The 16,635-nt window shown below is 38.9% G+C and overlaps 1 protein-coding gene across 1 annotated transcript in view; it reads left to right on the top strand.

Moving 5' to 3' along the window:
- The window catches only part of LOC150103674 (uncharacterized), an 83,302-nt gene that overhangs the window by 13,588 nt on the left and 53,079 nt on the right, over positions 1–16,635 (top strand). Inside the window, exon 3 of the mRNA XM_090397283.1 lies at positions 6,690–6,886. Coding sequence (XP_090253409.1) covers positions 6,690–6,886 — 197 coding nt within the window. The remainder of the gene's footprint in view (positions 1–6,689; positions 6,887–16,635) is intronic.

The raw sequence follows: 16,635 nt of genomic DNA, 5'->3' as shown, positions 1-16,635 counted from the left end.
CGAAGCGGAACACTAGTTTTGCTGGCATCATAAGAGCTACAAAGTAGAAGGAAAACTTTTCAAATTTTACAAAACAGACAACACTCGAATTCCCAGAGGGCAAAGATGGCACATCTGTTTTCTTAACGAAATGCGTCAAGTCTTTACTTACTAAGCTAGGAGATTTTTAATTCCTACAGACAAAACGAAGTCCGCTGGTGTCCTCCCAATCTTAAGGACGAACACTATTTCAACTCGATTATCACGTATTGTATATATACTGTATATGTTTGTAATACACATACATACAATCCAGATTTTTTTAAAAATATTTCTTACATAATTATGTAAGAAACATAACATAAGTAATATAAGGAACAGATGTATTAGAAATTCAGTATAATGAAAGGAACATGATGGAAACAGATGTTCGTTTCATTATGCATGTAAGGAAATAAATAAAACGTTTCGATTTTCAAGTTTACGTAGATTTTTTTTTTCTCCTTCGGCATTTTTCAGTGCTTAGACTGCAGTTCATCATACATTAGCGGAGTTCAAAGTCCTCACAATTAAAAAAAAAAAAATAGAACGCGCTGAATAAACACAGGATCCAATTACGAATATTCCCCTTTGAATTATTTCCGACAGGCTTTACCGTATGACGACCTTCAACAACTGTCCCTGAGATCTAATTTCAAGGTGTTCCAATAAGGGGCCCCAGCGGGGTTACTTTCAAAAGTGATACCCGTAGAGACAGTCGAGCGCAGTCAACTTAAAAAAGGATGAACTTTACCGGTTCACGGATCATTCATCGCAGGGAAAATTCGCTGAAAGTTATTCGCTAGAAATTGAATTGGTTTAACACGGGTTATGTAAAGGTGTGTGATATTTGATAACCATCTTGTTTTATGTTTGTAGCTTTTTTTCTTTCAAGTTTTATCGCATTTCCGCACATACTAGTAATGAATGTATCTCTCGGAAACCTACCACTTACATTTATTCTTGCTACTTGTTTTAATGCCGGTGCAAGTAAGAGATCCTTTCATATTTCTTCGCTTAAGATTGAATCGCCCTGGAGAACAATGCCACTCACCTTTTTTGCCCTAATTATCTTAGTCGCCGACACATTTATTCTCCCAGAACTTGATTCGAGATAATTAGTTTTGCCAAACAATTATTTTATAAATGCATGAAAATGCGAATCTTAAAATAAACACAGCCTTCATCCGTTACGAATTGTTTTCTTTATTTTTTATTCATAGTCTTAGAAAATTAGTTCACAGATTGCGAGAGGGTTCGCTCTTTTACGATATTACCTTATAGAGAATCATACGTAAATCTTGAATTATATCACATAATGTATGATATTTATAACGTGATCTGTAGTTCTTTGGACTCCAACTTTCATTGTTTCCTGGAATCGCTCATTACATATTGAAATGAACGGCTAAAAAAAAATCATCTAACGCCTTTTTATTTCCGTATACGGGGAGTAGGCGAGGCCATTTAGCCCTATCTAACTTTTGGAGACTGAGTGGGCAGTTCAATCTCCACTGGTACCCAATCAGAGACAGATGGCCCAAAGCTATCACTAATTAAGCGGTACGCAGTGAAGAGAGACGGCTCAAACGTGCCGCCATCTCGTGGTCCCTAATCCTAACACAATATATTTAATGTCTGAAATAATGCGGGTTCTACGGTCGATTTTATTGAGTTTACGGGACGAAAAACCCGAGTTTCCTGGAGGAAAAACCCGCTTTCCCGTGTCAGAGATCGACTAACTCGGGAACCGGTCGAAAAAGGCTTAGAAAAATATCCTCTAGCCGCCGACTAGACTCGAAACCAAGTCTTCCTTCGTGCGGCCAAGCGCGATGGTGTGAAAACGCCACGTCCACTGAGCTACACAGGCTCTAAATGAACGGCTATTATGAAGTAAACCGTTATGTACATATTTTCTGCTAATTTTGATATTATGCGGCAGTTTCGAAGTCGCGATACTTTCCCTTCAGTTTGTCATTAGAAAAATGTATAGGTGCATGCGTCAAAATGAATTTTTTTTTTCCAAAATTTTAATAAGAGAATTAAAATTGTATTTCATCTTTGATGCTCACCCGCCCCCCCTTCCAAACTATCGCACACACAAATACTGCTAGGCAACATATTTTCTATATTTCGTATATTTATATTATTTCCTGATAAATAGAAATCATTAAATTATGTGAATTTGGGGAAATTAATGTTTAAAAAAATGTCATCATACAAATGCAATATCAGAATAAAATTTTTAAAGAATATTTTTAAAAGAAATATTTTTTGAAATGTTTCTTGAGAATTTTTTTTTTTAAATACATCCGCGATGAATTTTCGTGAGATTAATTTTCCCCACGATTAAATTTCCAGCGACGAATAGTATCCCCGATGAATTGTCAACGAACTGTCCGGACACGAAATTTACCAAGTACTGCGTACCCTCTAAGGATAGACACGTTGAAGGTTTCCTGTATTTAACACTTTCATTGCCAAGCTGAAAATTGGAATTTTGTGTGGTGGCCAAATTTTTTTTATTTTTTTTCTATTTAGTTAGCGACGTCCACGCGATAACGCGTGATCGGCCGTTTGGTGAGAACTCGCATCGCGCGATATCGCGTGTTTGGCAATGAACATGTTAACGCACAAAATGAGCAAAATGAAAAGCAGAAAGTTCGAATTTTGGAAGACGATTTCTGCGACAGGACATTTCGACTGAAGCAGTTTAAAGTCGAGTGGTTCCGTGGTTAAAATTCCGTTACAGTTGGTCCGTTAATAGCCAAACCATAAGCTCATTTAAACCAGCTAATCGCAAGATTAATAAGCAGAGTTCAAACACGAATTTCGCTTTGAAATCTTCTGCGAAAAAATAATGAAATAAATTTTATCTGTTTAAGAAATGTGAAACGACATGAAATCTTGTTTCATCAGTGGAACAGATTTTATTTTATTATTTCCGCATTTACTGGAAAGAATACGGAAATCACTTTTGCGTATCTTTGAGTGTGGTTTGAAAATAACTATTTGTTTCTCTTCTCGAAGAATTCGAACTTTACGATTGTCACCATGCGTTCAGTTCTTTGATATATTTTTGTTATTCTTCTATGATCCTAGATGTTTTTGTTAACTCGTGGGATTTTCCCAGGATACCAATATTTCCATTTAGATCCGAGATGAGGGTTTGGTCAGAAGTTACTACTTCCTATCCGGAACCGCCCCTAAGTGTTCTGTGTGTATGTACGGTATGTGGGGTCACGGGCTTGTCGGTCTATTTGAGGGATTAAAAAAAATGTTTTGAGGAGGAAAATCCGTCCTACGAGACCAGCTAAGTCGCCTTTATTAGAAATAACTGATAAAGATTCCTGGGTTCGACGACAGGATCGAAGATGGATCTTTTTAACCAAGGGAGTTCGTCCGATTGAGCTACGGTCACTCTATGAGCCTAGATGACGTTGAATTATAGTAATCCTTATTACTTTTCGTTGAATTACGATAATCGGTCACAATAACATTGGTATCTGCTTCCATTGTGTGCTGGAGACTTCGCGAAGATGGTTTGTATGCTATCCTACCGATAGTCCCATTTTAGGCCCCAGGAAAGGACATTTGAAACGATCAGGGCTCCAAGTCAACTGGACTCGAGACCAATGGGATCGGCATTGTTTAAAGCCGGGTCCCAGTTTTCTCTACAAATGAATACCAGGCATGCGTTATCTGGAGAGAACCATGGGGACATTATCATCCCTCTAATGTAAGTGAAAGAGACACTTATGGTGAAGGTAGAATTGATGGCTTCGGGGGAGCATCTCGCTGGGTGGACACACCGACCTGTTTGTGTTTCTGTAAGACGGCGTGATAGGCGAGACATTTATCTTACAAGGCGATAATGCTCGTCTTCATCGAGTAAAGTTCATGGACCAATATCTTCAAGAAGAGACTATCGTTCGCATGGACCGGCCAGCAAGGTCTCCTGATGTTACTCTTTTGGAGTATATGTCTGATGCTCTAATTGTAGACGACCCCCTCCCCAAAACCTAGAGAGCTGAGCAGGAGCAATGGCTGTTATTACCAACTGAGCTCCTAGACACCATTATAAACACTACGAAACATCCTTACGAGCACTGGGTTGTTATAAGGGATGACCTTTGAAGCACCTTCTCATGTTTACGTCTGTTTTTGACCATTGATTTCATGTAGGCATTTATTACTGAATTAAACTATTTATTCACAGTTTATGGGTATTTCTTTCTCCTCTCACATCAAATTGTTTTTCACTGAATTGCATAAAAATTCATCATATGATTTTTTTAAGTTATCGTGATTTTATTTTGTTGGATTCTGAATTAAGAGAATTGGAAATTATTAATACTTCATTCAGAGTCCAACGTAATAGGCCATTCCCTGAGCCAAATTTGCTCATCAGGCTAATAATCTCTTATTAATAATATGCAGTTCATATGATTTCTTTCAAGTTATGTTTATTAATATTTATTGTTCATTTATTGTTTTGAGATGAAGCGCAGTTGTGAAAACTGTGTATTAAACATCGCTTGTATTATTATGAAATTAGTATTAATAAAACAGAGATAAAATATGCAATCTTATTATGCTATTAGTAAAATGCAATGTATCCAAGTAATTCTTCAGAATAAGACTTGATTAGTTATTGTGAGAAATTATGTTATTTTTAGCCAGCGCGTGCTTTAGCGTGAGTTACTGTACAGTATGCAAGAAGCCAGTTCGATATCAACAAAAAAAAGTTAGAATTCGGCAGTAAAGGATGTGGTTTGTAAGAGATAAAAAAGAGGAAGACAGTAGTAAGAGGGAGAAATAACCTGGGGTTGAACGGAGTAGGAAGGACTGGGATATTTAATAAGGAGAATTTCACCCTGAATTAAGTTGATAACTGTACGGTACTAACTGGATTTCACAACGTTGCTTGTGCGAATTAGAACACAGAGTGGCGTAGTTAAAAATAATTTTTTTCTGGGTTCGAATGTGAAGTTGGTAAACAGCTAGAATATGCGACGCAGTAGGATCCGCATATTCTAGTGCTGCAAAGAGACTACCATGTCGAAATTATATGCTACACAACTCTTTAACTTAGTGGAATTCGATAAAAGTTCGGGATTGGGGCAAACGTGCATGAAGTTTCCTGCACGTTCCAGTTTTAGTTCCAACTGGATCCTTTTTGTATTAGAAAACTTTGCAAACGAATTTTGATAATTCTGTTTTTGCTGATGAAATTCAATGAAACTTTGAACTAACATCCACATGAATGTCAGTTCTGATTTCATTCTGACTGACCACTGTTGTCGTAAACAAATGTGGTAGAATGACGATTTTTGTGGAGAGATAAATCACCATCTATCTATACAACGAAGCAGAATTATACTTTCAGAATAACGTTCTAAAATGGAATAGAATAATCATTAAATGTCTCGATGCCCTGTATGTCTGTCTACATATTAGGCATAGTTAGGAATTGTTGCCGAAAACTTTAAAACAATATTTCGCAAGAAATTTATCTTTCAATCAATTACGAAAGGAATTCATTGAAATTATCAGAGAATTGTTCGTTTGATCAACTGCGACGAATTGTTGTACGATGATTTGTTGTTCGATGAATTCTTTATTCAACTAATTGCTCTTTCGATTAATTGTCCTTCTATGAATCGCCATTCGGTAAACTGCCTTTCGATTACTGTTTGCGATGAATTTTCATGGAACATTCTCCGCGGATTTTCTTTTTTTTTGGAACCATTTAATTCCTATTACATGGAATGTGTAAAAAATCAATAATAGAGGGAAGCACCAGCAGATAAGGTACTGTCTAATTATGCACAACAAGAAATCAAAGGGTCACTCGAAACATTTTCAAATCCACAGTTTAGCTGGACTGTGATAATGGTGAGTTTGCAATTTGGCTCAGAAACATTGCATACATTTTTGATGTAATAAAGTAGCCCCCAAAGAAAACGCTATTTGCTGTAAAACATAAACTGTCAATGAGCTTCCGAGGCAATCTAGTTAAACATCTCTTTTTCTCTCTGTAGGTTCACTTTCATGCACTAGCGTAAAAAGCCAGTACATATCGAAAAATGCTTACGTAACCAGTTTCAATTACCTCACAAAGCATAAAGATTCCTGTGCCTTCTGTAATAGCAGTCAAGTAAACTCGGTCTGCAGTTTCTTACAGCTGGAAGCCCCGACAACAATCGCTGTCCACCTCGGCTATCCGAACTACACTTTGCATCATCCATCCAAAGTACCACAAAGATGGTAATTTTGCATTTGTCGTGTCGCATGTCCAACGAGCCATCGTGTCTTAATGATTTTATCTTGCTCCTAATTTCCATGCCGCTAGAAAGAGTCCAGGGTTTACGATCTTCTCTCACGAATGTTTTAAACACTGAATTCTTGCCGTTCATCAGTGCTGTGCTGAGAATTTTGTCCTGCTTTCCGTATCAGGCGAGTTCGAAGCTCCAAAAGCAAAATTCCCAGTTCTTTCTCACTAGAAAGATTTCGTTTCAGCTCTTCTTACCCTTGAAATTACTCTGAACTCCGAATTTTACTCTAAAGGTGAGAGTGTCATCGAAAATAAATTAAACTTGACTTCTTGCGTTGACTTGCAGAAACTCATCCAGAGCTTCCTCTTTTAATTGTGATGTTTTTCTTTTCAGCCAACAACGTTCAGACTACCCCGTATCTGGCATTACGCATCACTTCCGGAAGTGAACCCTTGCGACAGTTCGGCTACTGGTGCTGTTACTTCTGCGCTTACATAAAGACGGTTGATAGAGTTCCTTGTTCCACCACCCAGGGAATGCGTGCAGGAAGAAGATACCAAGCAGATTTCTATTTCAACCCCAGACTGTATGTAAGTACTGTTTCGTTTCGGCTATGTGAGTGGTAGATTGGTGAGGGTTTCCCCAGGAATCTTGAGACAGAGAGAGAGAGAAAGTTGCGCGGACATATCTGAAAGAGAAATCGTGTTTTAATTAAAACCACTCTTAATAAAAATCTCCATCTTAAGAACAAGTTTAGAAAGGTAGCAGAAAAGGAGAAAAAAACGGCCACACTCCTTTGTATTCCTTGTCGTTTTCCTCTTTGTGGTTTAAAGGAAATAAATCTTTAGTTTTCTGGAATTTTTATCGTAAAGGATGATATAATTAAAAGAGGGTGTCCCTGACCTTACCTCTCGAAAGTGATCTCGTCCTTATTTTCGTCTCGCCATTTCAAAATATCTCCTATTTGATCAAAATACACTTAGGGAATTGCATGAATTTAGTTCTTTCAAAGGGAAGGGGTCGATATGTGTTGTTCACATACTGGCTTGTTTCACCTTGTCTGAATCCTCACCAAAGTTAGAACATCTTTGTATGTAGCACTCTCTGAAGAACATTTGTGTGCATGTTTCTTTATTTGTAAAGGTGAACAAGAATCAATGAAATCAAAACTCGCTTCAAAAGAGGGTCTTCTATTGAGGAGGATCAGTTAGGCAGTGATGTGACAGAGGTCTTAATAGCGCTGTTCTAGTTTTCATGACTGTAAATAAGTGGTGAAGACAGAGCTCCAAAGAAGATCACTTCCCGCCTGCCCAACGGCTGAAAAAATATAAATTCCAAATCCGTGCAACCTTTAAATACCAATCAAACATTTGGCATCTTCACTGAAAACTCTTCTTAGAAATGCTACTTAGAAGTGGTTGGGGAGGGGAATTGGCATAATGGATTATCTCACCCTTTATAGGTTAGTCTTCTTTCAGAATCTTGTGTTTGCCCTATTGGACATTCCGGGTCAGATGTCTACCAAATTCTTTTCTTATAATCTATTATCTATTATAGTTTTGGCCAATCCAATAGACATAGTTCTGTTCCCCACAAGGAACAGAGTTCTTTTGAACAAAACTAGCTTACGTTCCAATGGCAGGTACGCGTACACCTTTTTCGTCAATTATCACGCAACTCAAGTGCATCTCTCTCTCTTTCTCAGGTTAAATTCAATTTCTCCTTAAGACATCGTCTATATAAATCTTGTGTACTATCGTACTGTAACATTTTATTCTGTAACAAGGAATCTCATTAATTCCACCGTCATCATTTCTGGTGTTTGGCCCGCTGGGAGTGACAGGACACACAGCCTTGCTGGGTCCATGTAAACTTGTGTACATCTTTGTGTTCGCAATAGCCACTTACCGCATGATCTATCATCTTCACAATCGAGATCAACCTGCACCTCTTGTCGTTAATATAATCTTCCCCATGACGTCCCACTAAACAATAAGCATTACTCATCCCAGAGCAACTATTAAATTCTTCTAACGCTGATAATTCCTTTCATCCACCTGACGATTCAACAATCCCTTAGATTTCAAAATTCTCTGCCTTCCATCAAGGGAGTTATCTTCACATGGGGCACAGGCTCCTATATATATATATATATATATATATATATATATATATATATATATATATATATATATATATATATATATATATATATATATATATATATAATATTCATCCAAGCTTGATTTGCTTCCTCAGTCTTAAGAAAAGGCTGGTTATATTCCACTAATTCGAGCCGTACCCAAGGGCCTAAGAGTTGTGGAAATACTTTCTGAAAATGAAAGCTGTGCCGAACAAAGCGCCTTTTGCAGCTGCCCAATTTTTAATCCATCTAACTCTAGTGCTTCTAGATGTTTTTTCAATGTTTTTTTAGGGATGGCGCCTAAAGCACCTATTATTATGGGAACAACTTTCGTTTTCTTTTGCCAGATTCGTGCAACTTCGATTTGCAAATCGCGATATTTTTTCATTTTTTTCATTTTCTTTGTTGTCAATCCGACTCTCTCCTGGTACTGATATTTCGATAAACTTAACATCCTTGTTTTCACTTTTTTCTACCACTTTTATATCGGGTGTATTACATTCCAAGCTTTTGTCAGTCTGGACTTTGCAATCCCAGAGTATTTTAGCTTTTTCATTCTCAACCACTTTCTGGTGAACTTTATGTTTCCAATAGTCTTTAGATACTTCAAACCCATACTTTTTACATAAATGCCAGTGGATTATCTTAGCTACATTATCATGCCTTTTACGGTACTCAATTTGTGCGATTTTGCTGCATCCACTTATAATGTGGTCTACCGTTTCTTCCTTTTCTTTGCACAATCTACATTTACTGTCTTCTTGAATTTTTTGTATTTTTGCCTCCATAACGTTGGTTTTAATGGCCTGTTCTTGTGCTGCAAAAATTACCGATTCTGTTTCTTTCTTTAGGGCCCCATTTCTCAACCATTGCCAGGTCAAGTTGCTGTCATCGCTGTCCTCTATGGTGTGAAGGTATTTTCCATGCAATGCCTTATTTTTCCATCTTTTAGTTCTCACTTTTACTTGGTTGGTTTTGTATTCCAATTTTGTCTCCATCGGTTTAAATAAACCCTCTTTCCTTACCTCAACTAGAAATTTTCCCGTTGTTTGTTGCAGATAATCATTTAAATTTCGTCTTTCTTCTGCAATAACTTGCTTCACTTGTAATAATGCTCTACCTCCTTTTTTGCGTGATAGATATAGCCTATCAATGTCACTGCGAGGATTGAGGGCATGGTGCATTGTCATTAATTTTCGAGTTTTTCGGTCTAAATCTTCCATCTCTAGCTGGGTCCATTCAACAATGCCTGCCGAATATCACAGAACAGGTATGGCCCAGGGTATTAATTGCTTTTATCAAATTTCCAGCATTAAGCATTGACTTAAGAGTTTTCTTAATCGCATTATCTATTTTTTCTGCTCTAGTTCTTTCTTTGATATTATTGTGCAGAATTTGTGATGCTTTTAAAATCCCCAAATATTTGTAGCTGTCTTCGAATTTTATTGCCTTGATTATTTCACTATTGAGCAGCTCGATTTCGTTCATATCTTCAAACTTTCCTCTTGTTATTCCAGGAATTGCACATTTGTCTAAGCCAAAATCCGTTGATATATTTTGACTGAATATGTGCACAGTGTTAAGCAACGATCCGAGTTCATTCTGTGATTTTGCATACAACTTCAGATCGTCCATGTATAAAAGGTGAGATATCTTTGCACTCTTTTGCGCAGTTAGATAACCATGAGAGCAGTTTTATTTAAAATTCTAGTTAAGTGGATCAATGATAATATAAACAATAGAGGAGATAATGTGTCTCCTTGAAAGTTGCCCTTTTTTATGTTTACCTCTCCAATTTCTTCTCTATTTATAACCAACGTTCTTTTCCAGTTTTTCATGCTGGATTGCAAACATTTTTGCACGTTTTCGCTGATACCAAATAGTTCTGTGCATTTTAAAATCCAACTATGAGGCACCGAATCAAACGCTTTTTAATAATCTATCCAAGCCATATGAAGGTTGGTTTTTCTACGTTTGCAATTTTTAAGAATCATTTTATCAATCAGCAATTGGTCTTTTGTGCCTCTTCAATTTTTGCTGTTAACGTTTTGTTCAATTGGTAGAAGAGAATTTGCTTTAAGATAGCTGTAAATATTATCAGCTAGTATGCCTGTGAGTAGCTTAAAAGTTGTTGGCAGGCATGTTATTGGTCGGAAGTTTTCTGGGTTTGGACCTTTTTCTTTATCCTTTATGATCAGGAACGTTTTCCCTGCTGTGAGCCACTCTTCTTTGCTTTTTCCTTCTAAACATCATAAAATTGGTTAGTGTTGTAACTTTTCTTGCTTATTATATTCTACAACTTTGTATTTTATTATTCAATCCTTTTCTACTTAAACCTCCTTCTATATTAACCTTATCGGCTGCGCTATTTATGTTGTATTCTTTCTTCTCAAATACAACTACTTTAACCCTTTTACTATATCTCTGTAATACACTCTAGCGGGTAACACGTGGTACCTCTGAGGGATAATGGAAATTCCTCGAGATCGAGGCAGTACCAGAGTATCTGGGATTAACCTCTCTTAAAACGCCAAGAAATTTATTTGTTTCGCTGCGCCACTTAGCGCTATTAGATTATTTAATATTAAAAAGCAAGAGGTAATCTCAGGACAGTACTTAATGATACCAATTAACTCTGCAGACGTGACCAAAATTTACTCTTTTCAAATATCCCTTTTAATATCTCGCATAGGTTCGTATAAATGTTTTATAAGCGGTGCATCGGATTCCAGAAATCACAGAAAGTCTTTTGTTAGAATCAAAAGCAAGGTTTATTACACTCAAAGGTTGATACACATAAGAACACTAAAACAAATTCCCATCTGAAGGGAGTTTCAGACAAGTATATAAAATTCAAACACTGCTGTTACACATGTAAATTAATATACAGTAGCTTCCTAAAGTATGAATTATATTAACCTTCGCAAATGCGTTATTTAAGTATTATTTTCACAATCAATCTAAGGCTCCGTGGCTCTGTCAGACTACACAAGATAACATTCATATCTTTCACAATCTCTTAATATTATGCCAATTCTTTACTCTAAACATATCCTTGATTTCACTTAATATAAAGGCAATTTAAACACAACGACAGATAATCAACATAAATTCAATGTCCTTCTAAAGTCCGAGCAATATAATCTTATCCAATATCATTAATGTTCCTTTTCCATAACATGTTAACTTGGCATATATTCTGTTAAACACAAATAAAGTCTACTTATCTTCCTTTATAGCTCTTTATAACATCACAAGTTCACAGGAAACTGGCCTTCCGTGGACAGCCGGACTTTTCCGCGGAGATACCGTCGCGAAACCCGCGACTGCCGGTACCGGGCACTGGCACCCTTCCTCACCTCGAGAGGGGAACACACCAGGGATCCAGGAGAAAAAGCCTTGTCTCGCATAACGCTACTGGCTGGATGGGTGAAGCAAAAATGCTTTTCTTTTTCCCCTTTATCTCTATAAGTGATACTGTGAATGAGGTATTATTGAGCTACCTGCTCGCCCTATTGGGGCCTGAAGTTAGTGGTGTTCGCTGTGTAGTAGAATAGATTTTGGTCTTCTGTATTTGCAGTGTATTGCTTCACTGTAGTTGTTGGCTTGTTTGATCAGTGGATTTGAGTGCAGGGTTGCCTTGGAAAAGAATTTCTCAGCTAAGTCGTGGAGGTGCGAGCGGATGTAAGGGATGTTTACTTCTCGGTGGATCTGGGAGTTTCTTATGTACCATGGGGCATCTAGGATCATTCTTAGGCACTTGTTCTGGATTCTTTGTAGTTTTTGTATGTTGGTTTCTGAGGTATGACTCCATGCTGGAGAGGCGTAGGCGATAACTGGGCGAATTACAGTTTTGTACAGCATTAGCTTGTTTCTTACATCTAGTTTGCTTTTGCGGTTGATCAGGGGGTAGAGTTGTGCAATTACTCTGGATGTCTTCACTCCTGTTAGTTTGATGTGATTACTAAATAGCAGTTTGCTATCCAGTTTCACACCAAGATACGTTGCTTCTGTTACCCATGGGATCTTGAGTCCATGGAGCTGGATGTCATCCTTGCTGGTGACTTTTCTTCTGGAGAACAGCACAGCAGAACTTTTCAGGGGGTTTACCTGGATCCTCCAATCTGTTAGCCAAGTTTCGAGCGTGTTGATGCTGCCTTGCAGCGTTCTAATTGCTAGCTGAGGGCTGCGAGATCTTGAAAGTATCGCGGTGTCATCCGCATATAATGCTGTAATGATATTTCTCGGGTTTGGGGGGATATCAGCTGTATAGATCGAGTACAGTAGAGGTGCTAAGAGGGAACCCTGTGGCACGCCTGTACAGATCTTGCGTTTGGATGACACTGTTCCATTTAGTTGGATTTGCATGTGTCTGTCACTTAGGTATGCTTTAATTAGTTTGACTAGTTTTATTGGGAAGTTAAATTGTATAAGTTTGTAGAGAAGTCCCTGATGCCATACCTTATCAAAGGCCTTCGCTATGTCGATGAAGACTGCAGCCGTCTGGAGATTCCAGTTAAAGCCTCCTGCTATGTATTCTACCAGACGGTGTATTTGTTGTGCTGTGGAGTGTTCTCTGCGGAATCCGAATTGCTCGTTCGGGATGATTCCGAGCTTGTCAGTGATTGCTTATAGCCTTGTGAGTATAACCTTTTCAGTGACTTTTCCAAGACTTGATAAGAGGCTAATGGGTCTGTAGCTTTCTGGAAGTTGAGGATTCTTACCTGCCTTTTTTATAGGTATGATATCTGCTGTTTTCCAGGTTGTCGGGAAGTGCTGAAATCTGATGATCGCGTTTGTTATATTAACAATATGTATTATTGCTTTTCTTGGAAACAACTTAAGTGTTCTGTTGGTGATGCCATCAGGGCCTGGAGCCTTTTAGTTGCTCAGTTGTGCTATGATTTTGGTTATTTCCACTGGGGTAGTGGGGGAGATGGGTTCTGAGGTATCAGTGAGATTTAATGCTTTCCTGACATGGCGATGAACTTTATAGATGAGATTAATGTTAAGACTTTTGTACGATGGGCTGCATTGCTCCTCCAGGTTGTTTATGAGGGCTTCTGCCTTTTCTTTGTCTGTGTGTACTATTCCTTGTTTGGTTTGTATAGGAGGTAAGGGCTGCCTTTTGGTGCATAGGATTTTTAAGAATTTCCATATGGAGTGATCTTCTGGGTTGAGTGTGGTTAATTTGGTTTCCCATTCTTGATTTCGGTGGTTTTGTAGAGCTTCTCTGACTTTTCTGTTGAGTTTGTTTAGTGTTGTTTTGTCCTGTGGTGCTCTAGTGTTATGATATCTCTTTCTTGCTTTGTTCTTGGTTCTAATCAGGTCCATGATTTCTTCTGGGATCCTGTTGGTGGTGTGGTGGGGAGTGGTTTGCTTTACTGAGGCTATTGCTTTTGCATTTGGCTTGTAAGATTGATTATGGCTATGTCTATCTTTTCTTTTTTCTGTATGATGGGTGGTGGACCAATGTATTCTGGTAGAGTTTTTGCGAGTTTGTTCCAAGCTATAAAGGAGTGCTGGGGTGAGAACTGTTCTTGATTGCCTAGCCTGAGCTGAATGGGGTTGTGGTCTGATGAAAGTTCTTCTATTGTTTCTAGTTGGTATTGGTATGGGATGTTTTTAAGTATTACGATGTCCAAAACATCTGATCTTCCTGTTGGGCTGTGGTGAGTGGGCTCAGTAGGTCCAACCACAATGGCAGAGTTGTGCATTGCATAGTTGTATAAAATGTGTCCTTTGGTGTTAATGGATGAGCTAAACTAGGCTGTATGCTTGGAGTTGAGATCTCCTGCTAAGATTATGAGTCTTTGGATCCGAGGATAGAGTCTAGGTCAGATATCAGTAGTGGGATTCCAGGTGGATTGTACGCTGCATAAATCTTCAGACTGCCTGCATTGCTGGTGTGTACCTCCACTCCGGTCACCTCTAGGTTCATAGTTGGGAGGTCAGTTACTGTGTTATGGTTTAAGTAGCTTTTTATGTAAACAGCAGTGCCTCCTCCTCTTGCACCAAGTCGATCCTTTCTGTACTTGATAAAGCCTCGGAGTCTTGGGTTATTTGCTGGTCTGAGGTGTGTTTCGTTGACTAGAATGATGTCAGGTTTGTATCTGGATGCAAATTCTTGGAGTTCCAGGATTTTATTTGTTATTCCATTTGCATTCCAAGCTACAATCTTTAGTGAGTTTGGTTTGTGTTTTCTATTCATGACAGAGGGCTGTTAGGATGGTTTGTGTTCCTTGTAGGAATCTCTTTCTGGAGGAAGGTGAGGGGCTTGTCATGCTAAATTCTTGCAGCATGGTGGCAAGCGAGGCAGTTAAGATTTTTTCCAAGTTGGAACCTCGCTGTTCGTGGGATGTGGGGTTCTTAGGTCGTGCAGCCTCAGCATACGTTTTTGTTATGTTGGTTGGCTGTGTTGTTGGTGTGAGCTGAGACGAGGGGGTGAGTTGCCTGCTTGGTAGTGGAGTTGTTATCGGGAGGGGGTCTGAGGCTAGTTTTTGCTATCCCACGATTTTTTGGGTGGGACATGCACCCCTTGCAATTGGCAGGGTGAGGTCCTCCACAGTTAGCACAGCATGCCGGTGTTGTTTTTGGCTTGGTGCAGGTGCTAGTCGGATGTTCTTTACCGCATTTTAGGCATCTGTAGGGTGCTTTGCAGAGCTTTTGGGCATGCCCAAACGTTTGGCATCTGTGGCATTGTCCTGCCGATGCCTTCTTTCTTAGTGGCTTAGTTGTGATTTTGAGCCCACATATATTTTTTAATTCGTATATTCTTTTTTGGGTGTTTGATATCTCTACCAGAACTAGTGGCATAGGTTTTTTATCCGATCTTAGCATTCTGCTCACTTTAACTGGGGTCAGACCTTGGTTGATGAGATCGGCATTGACCTCGTCGGTCGTGATTCCCTCGGCAACCCCCCTGAGCACCACTTTTAGGTTCTTTTCACTAGCCAGTGCAAATGTGTGAAAAGGCAGCATGGAGTTGTCAAGCATTTTTGTAATCATGCGGTAGGCTGCGACTGATTCAGGTTGTATCTTTACCCCTTCGTCTGGGTTTCTGGCTCAGGAGTAGTTGATGTTCTGTTCTCTGAGCGATTTCGAGACTGAGGTCCACTTATGTTTGTCTCGAAGGATTACCGGGGGTACCTTTTCTTTATTTCCCAATACTGCTTGTGTGGGCGCGTTTTCTTCCGTGGGTTCGTCCGCGGTCCTTCGCCTTTTGTTTGTGTGTTCGTCTGCTGTTGGTTCTGTCTGTCTGTTGTCCTCGGGTGTGGGGAGGGTAATGTTTTGTTCTGTGATATCGTCCTCTTCCTCTTCGGGTTCCTCTGCCTGTGTATACAGTTTAAGGTAGCCTGGCCATTCGGTTTCGAACTTTTGAAGGAGTACCTTAAATAGTTCTAAGGCTTCGTCTCTGTTTATGTGTTGAAGAAAATCTTTAACGTTGTCCATTTCTAGTGTGTGTGTGTAGGGGTTCAAAAACGATGGTAAATTCGCATGGAACTTTCTTAAAAATCTTAAAGCTTACCTTTACCTGGGTGGGTGCAATACCTATGTCCAATACCTAAGGACATAGGTATTGCAGTCTTCAGAGTCTCTTCGCTATCTCGCTGGTAACAGTTCTTTTGGTAAATAGAAGCAGAATAATCCAAATTCGAAAGATCAGTTCGTAGTTTACGATCAGTTGAAGGCATCACATTCAATCAGTTCATTAAAAACAAAACTTAATCACTGCTGTAATAATACAAGGAGCGCTGATAAACACGTCTGTACTCACTGATAAACAGTAAAACTGCAAATCCCTCTCTCTCCTCCAAGCCTTGTCTCAGGGTCACATGACCCTTATATTTCCCTCCTTTTTCTCGACGTTTCTCGCCCCTTTCGATATTTGGCGACCTCTTACGTCATGGCGTCCATCGTCTGCCCTGCTTGTTGCACGTACTATGACGTCATTGTTTACTTGGGGCGAACCCTCCCTCGCGTTACGACTCCGTAACCTTTGGACTTGACACCCCCCCCCCCCAAATTGTTGGATTTGTGCTTACATTTTATAAATCTTTTTAAAGGTTAATTTCTAAAGCTCTGGTAAAGCTTTACATTTTCAATACTAAATTAAACACGTTCGCAAATGGCACAAAATACATTCTTAATTAACCTTTTCTTAACAGAACACACTTGATTTATATATACATAATA

The sequence above is a fragment of the Typopeltis vanoorti genome, chromosome 8 (assembly GCF_054136105.1).
Source record: "Typopeltis vanoorti isolate ZY-2024b chromosome 8, IOZ_Tvanoo_1.0, whole genome shotgun sequence".
Classification (NCBI taxonomy): domain Eukaryota; kingdom Metazoa; phylum Arthropoda; class Arachnida; order Uropygi; family Thelyphonidae; genus Typopeltis; species Typopeltis vanoorti.
The sequence above is the reverse complement of the archived record's forward strand: the minus strand, read 5'-3'. Positions and strand labels throughout refer to the sequence as shown.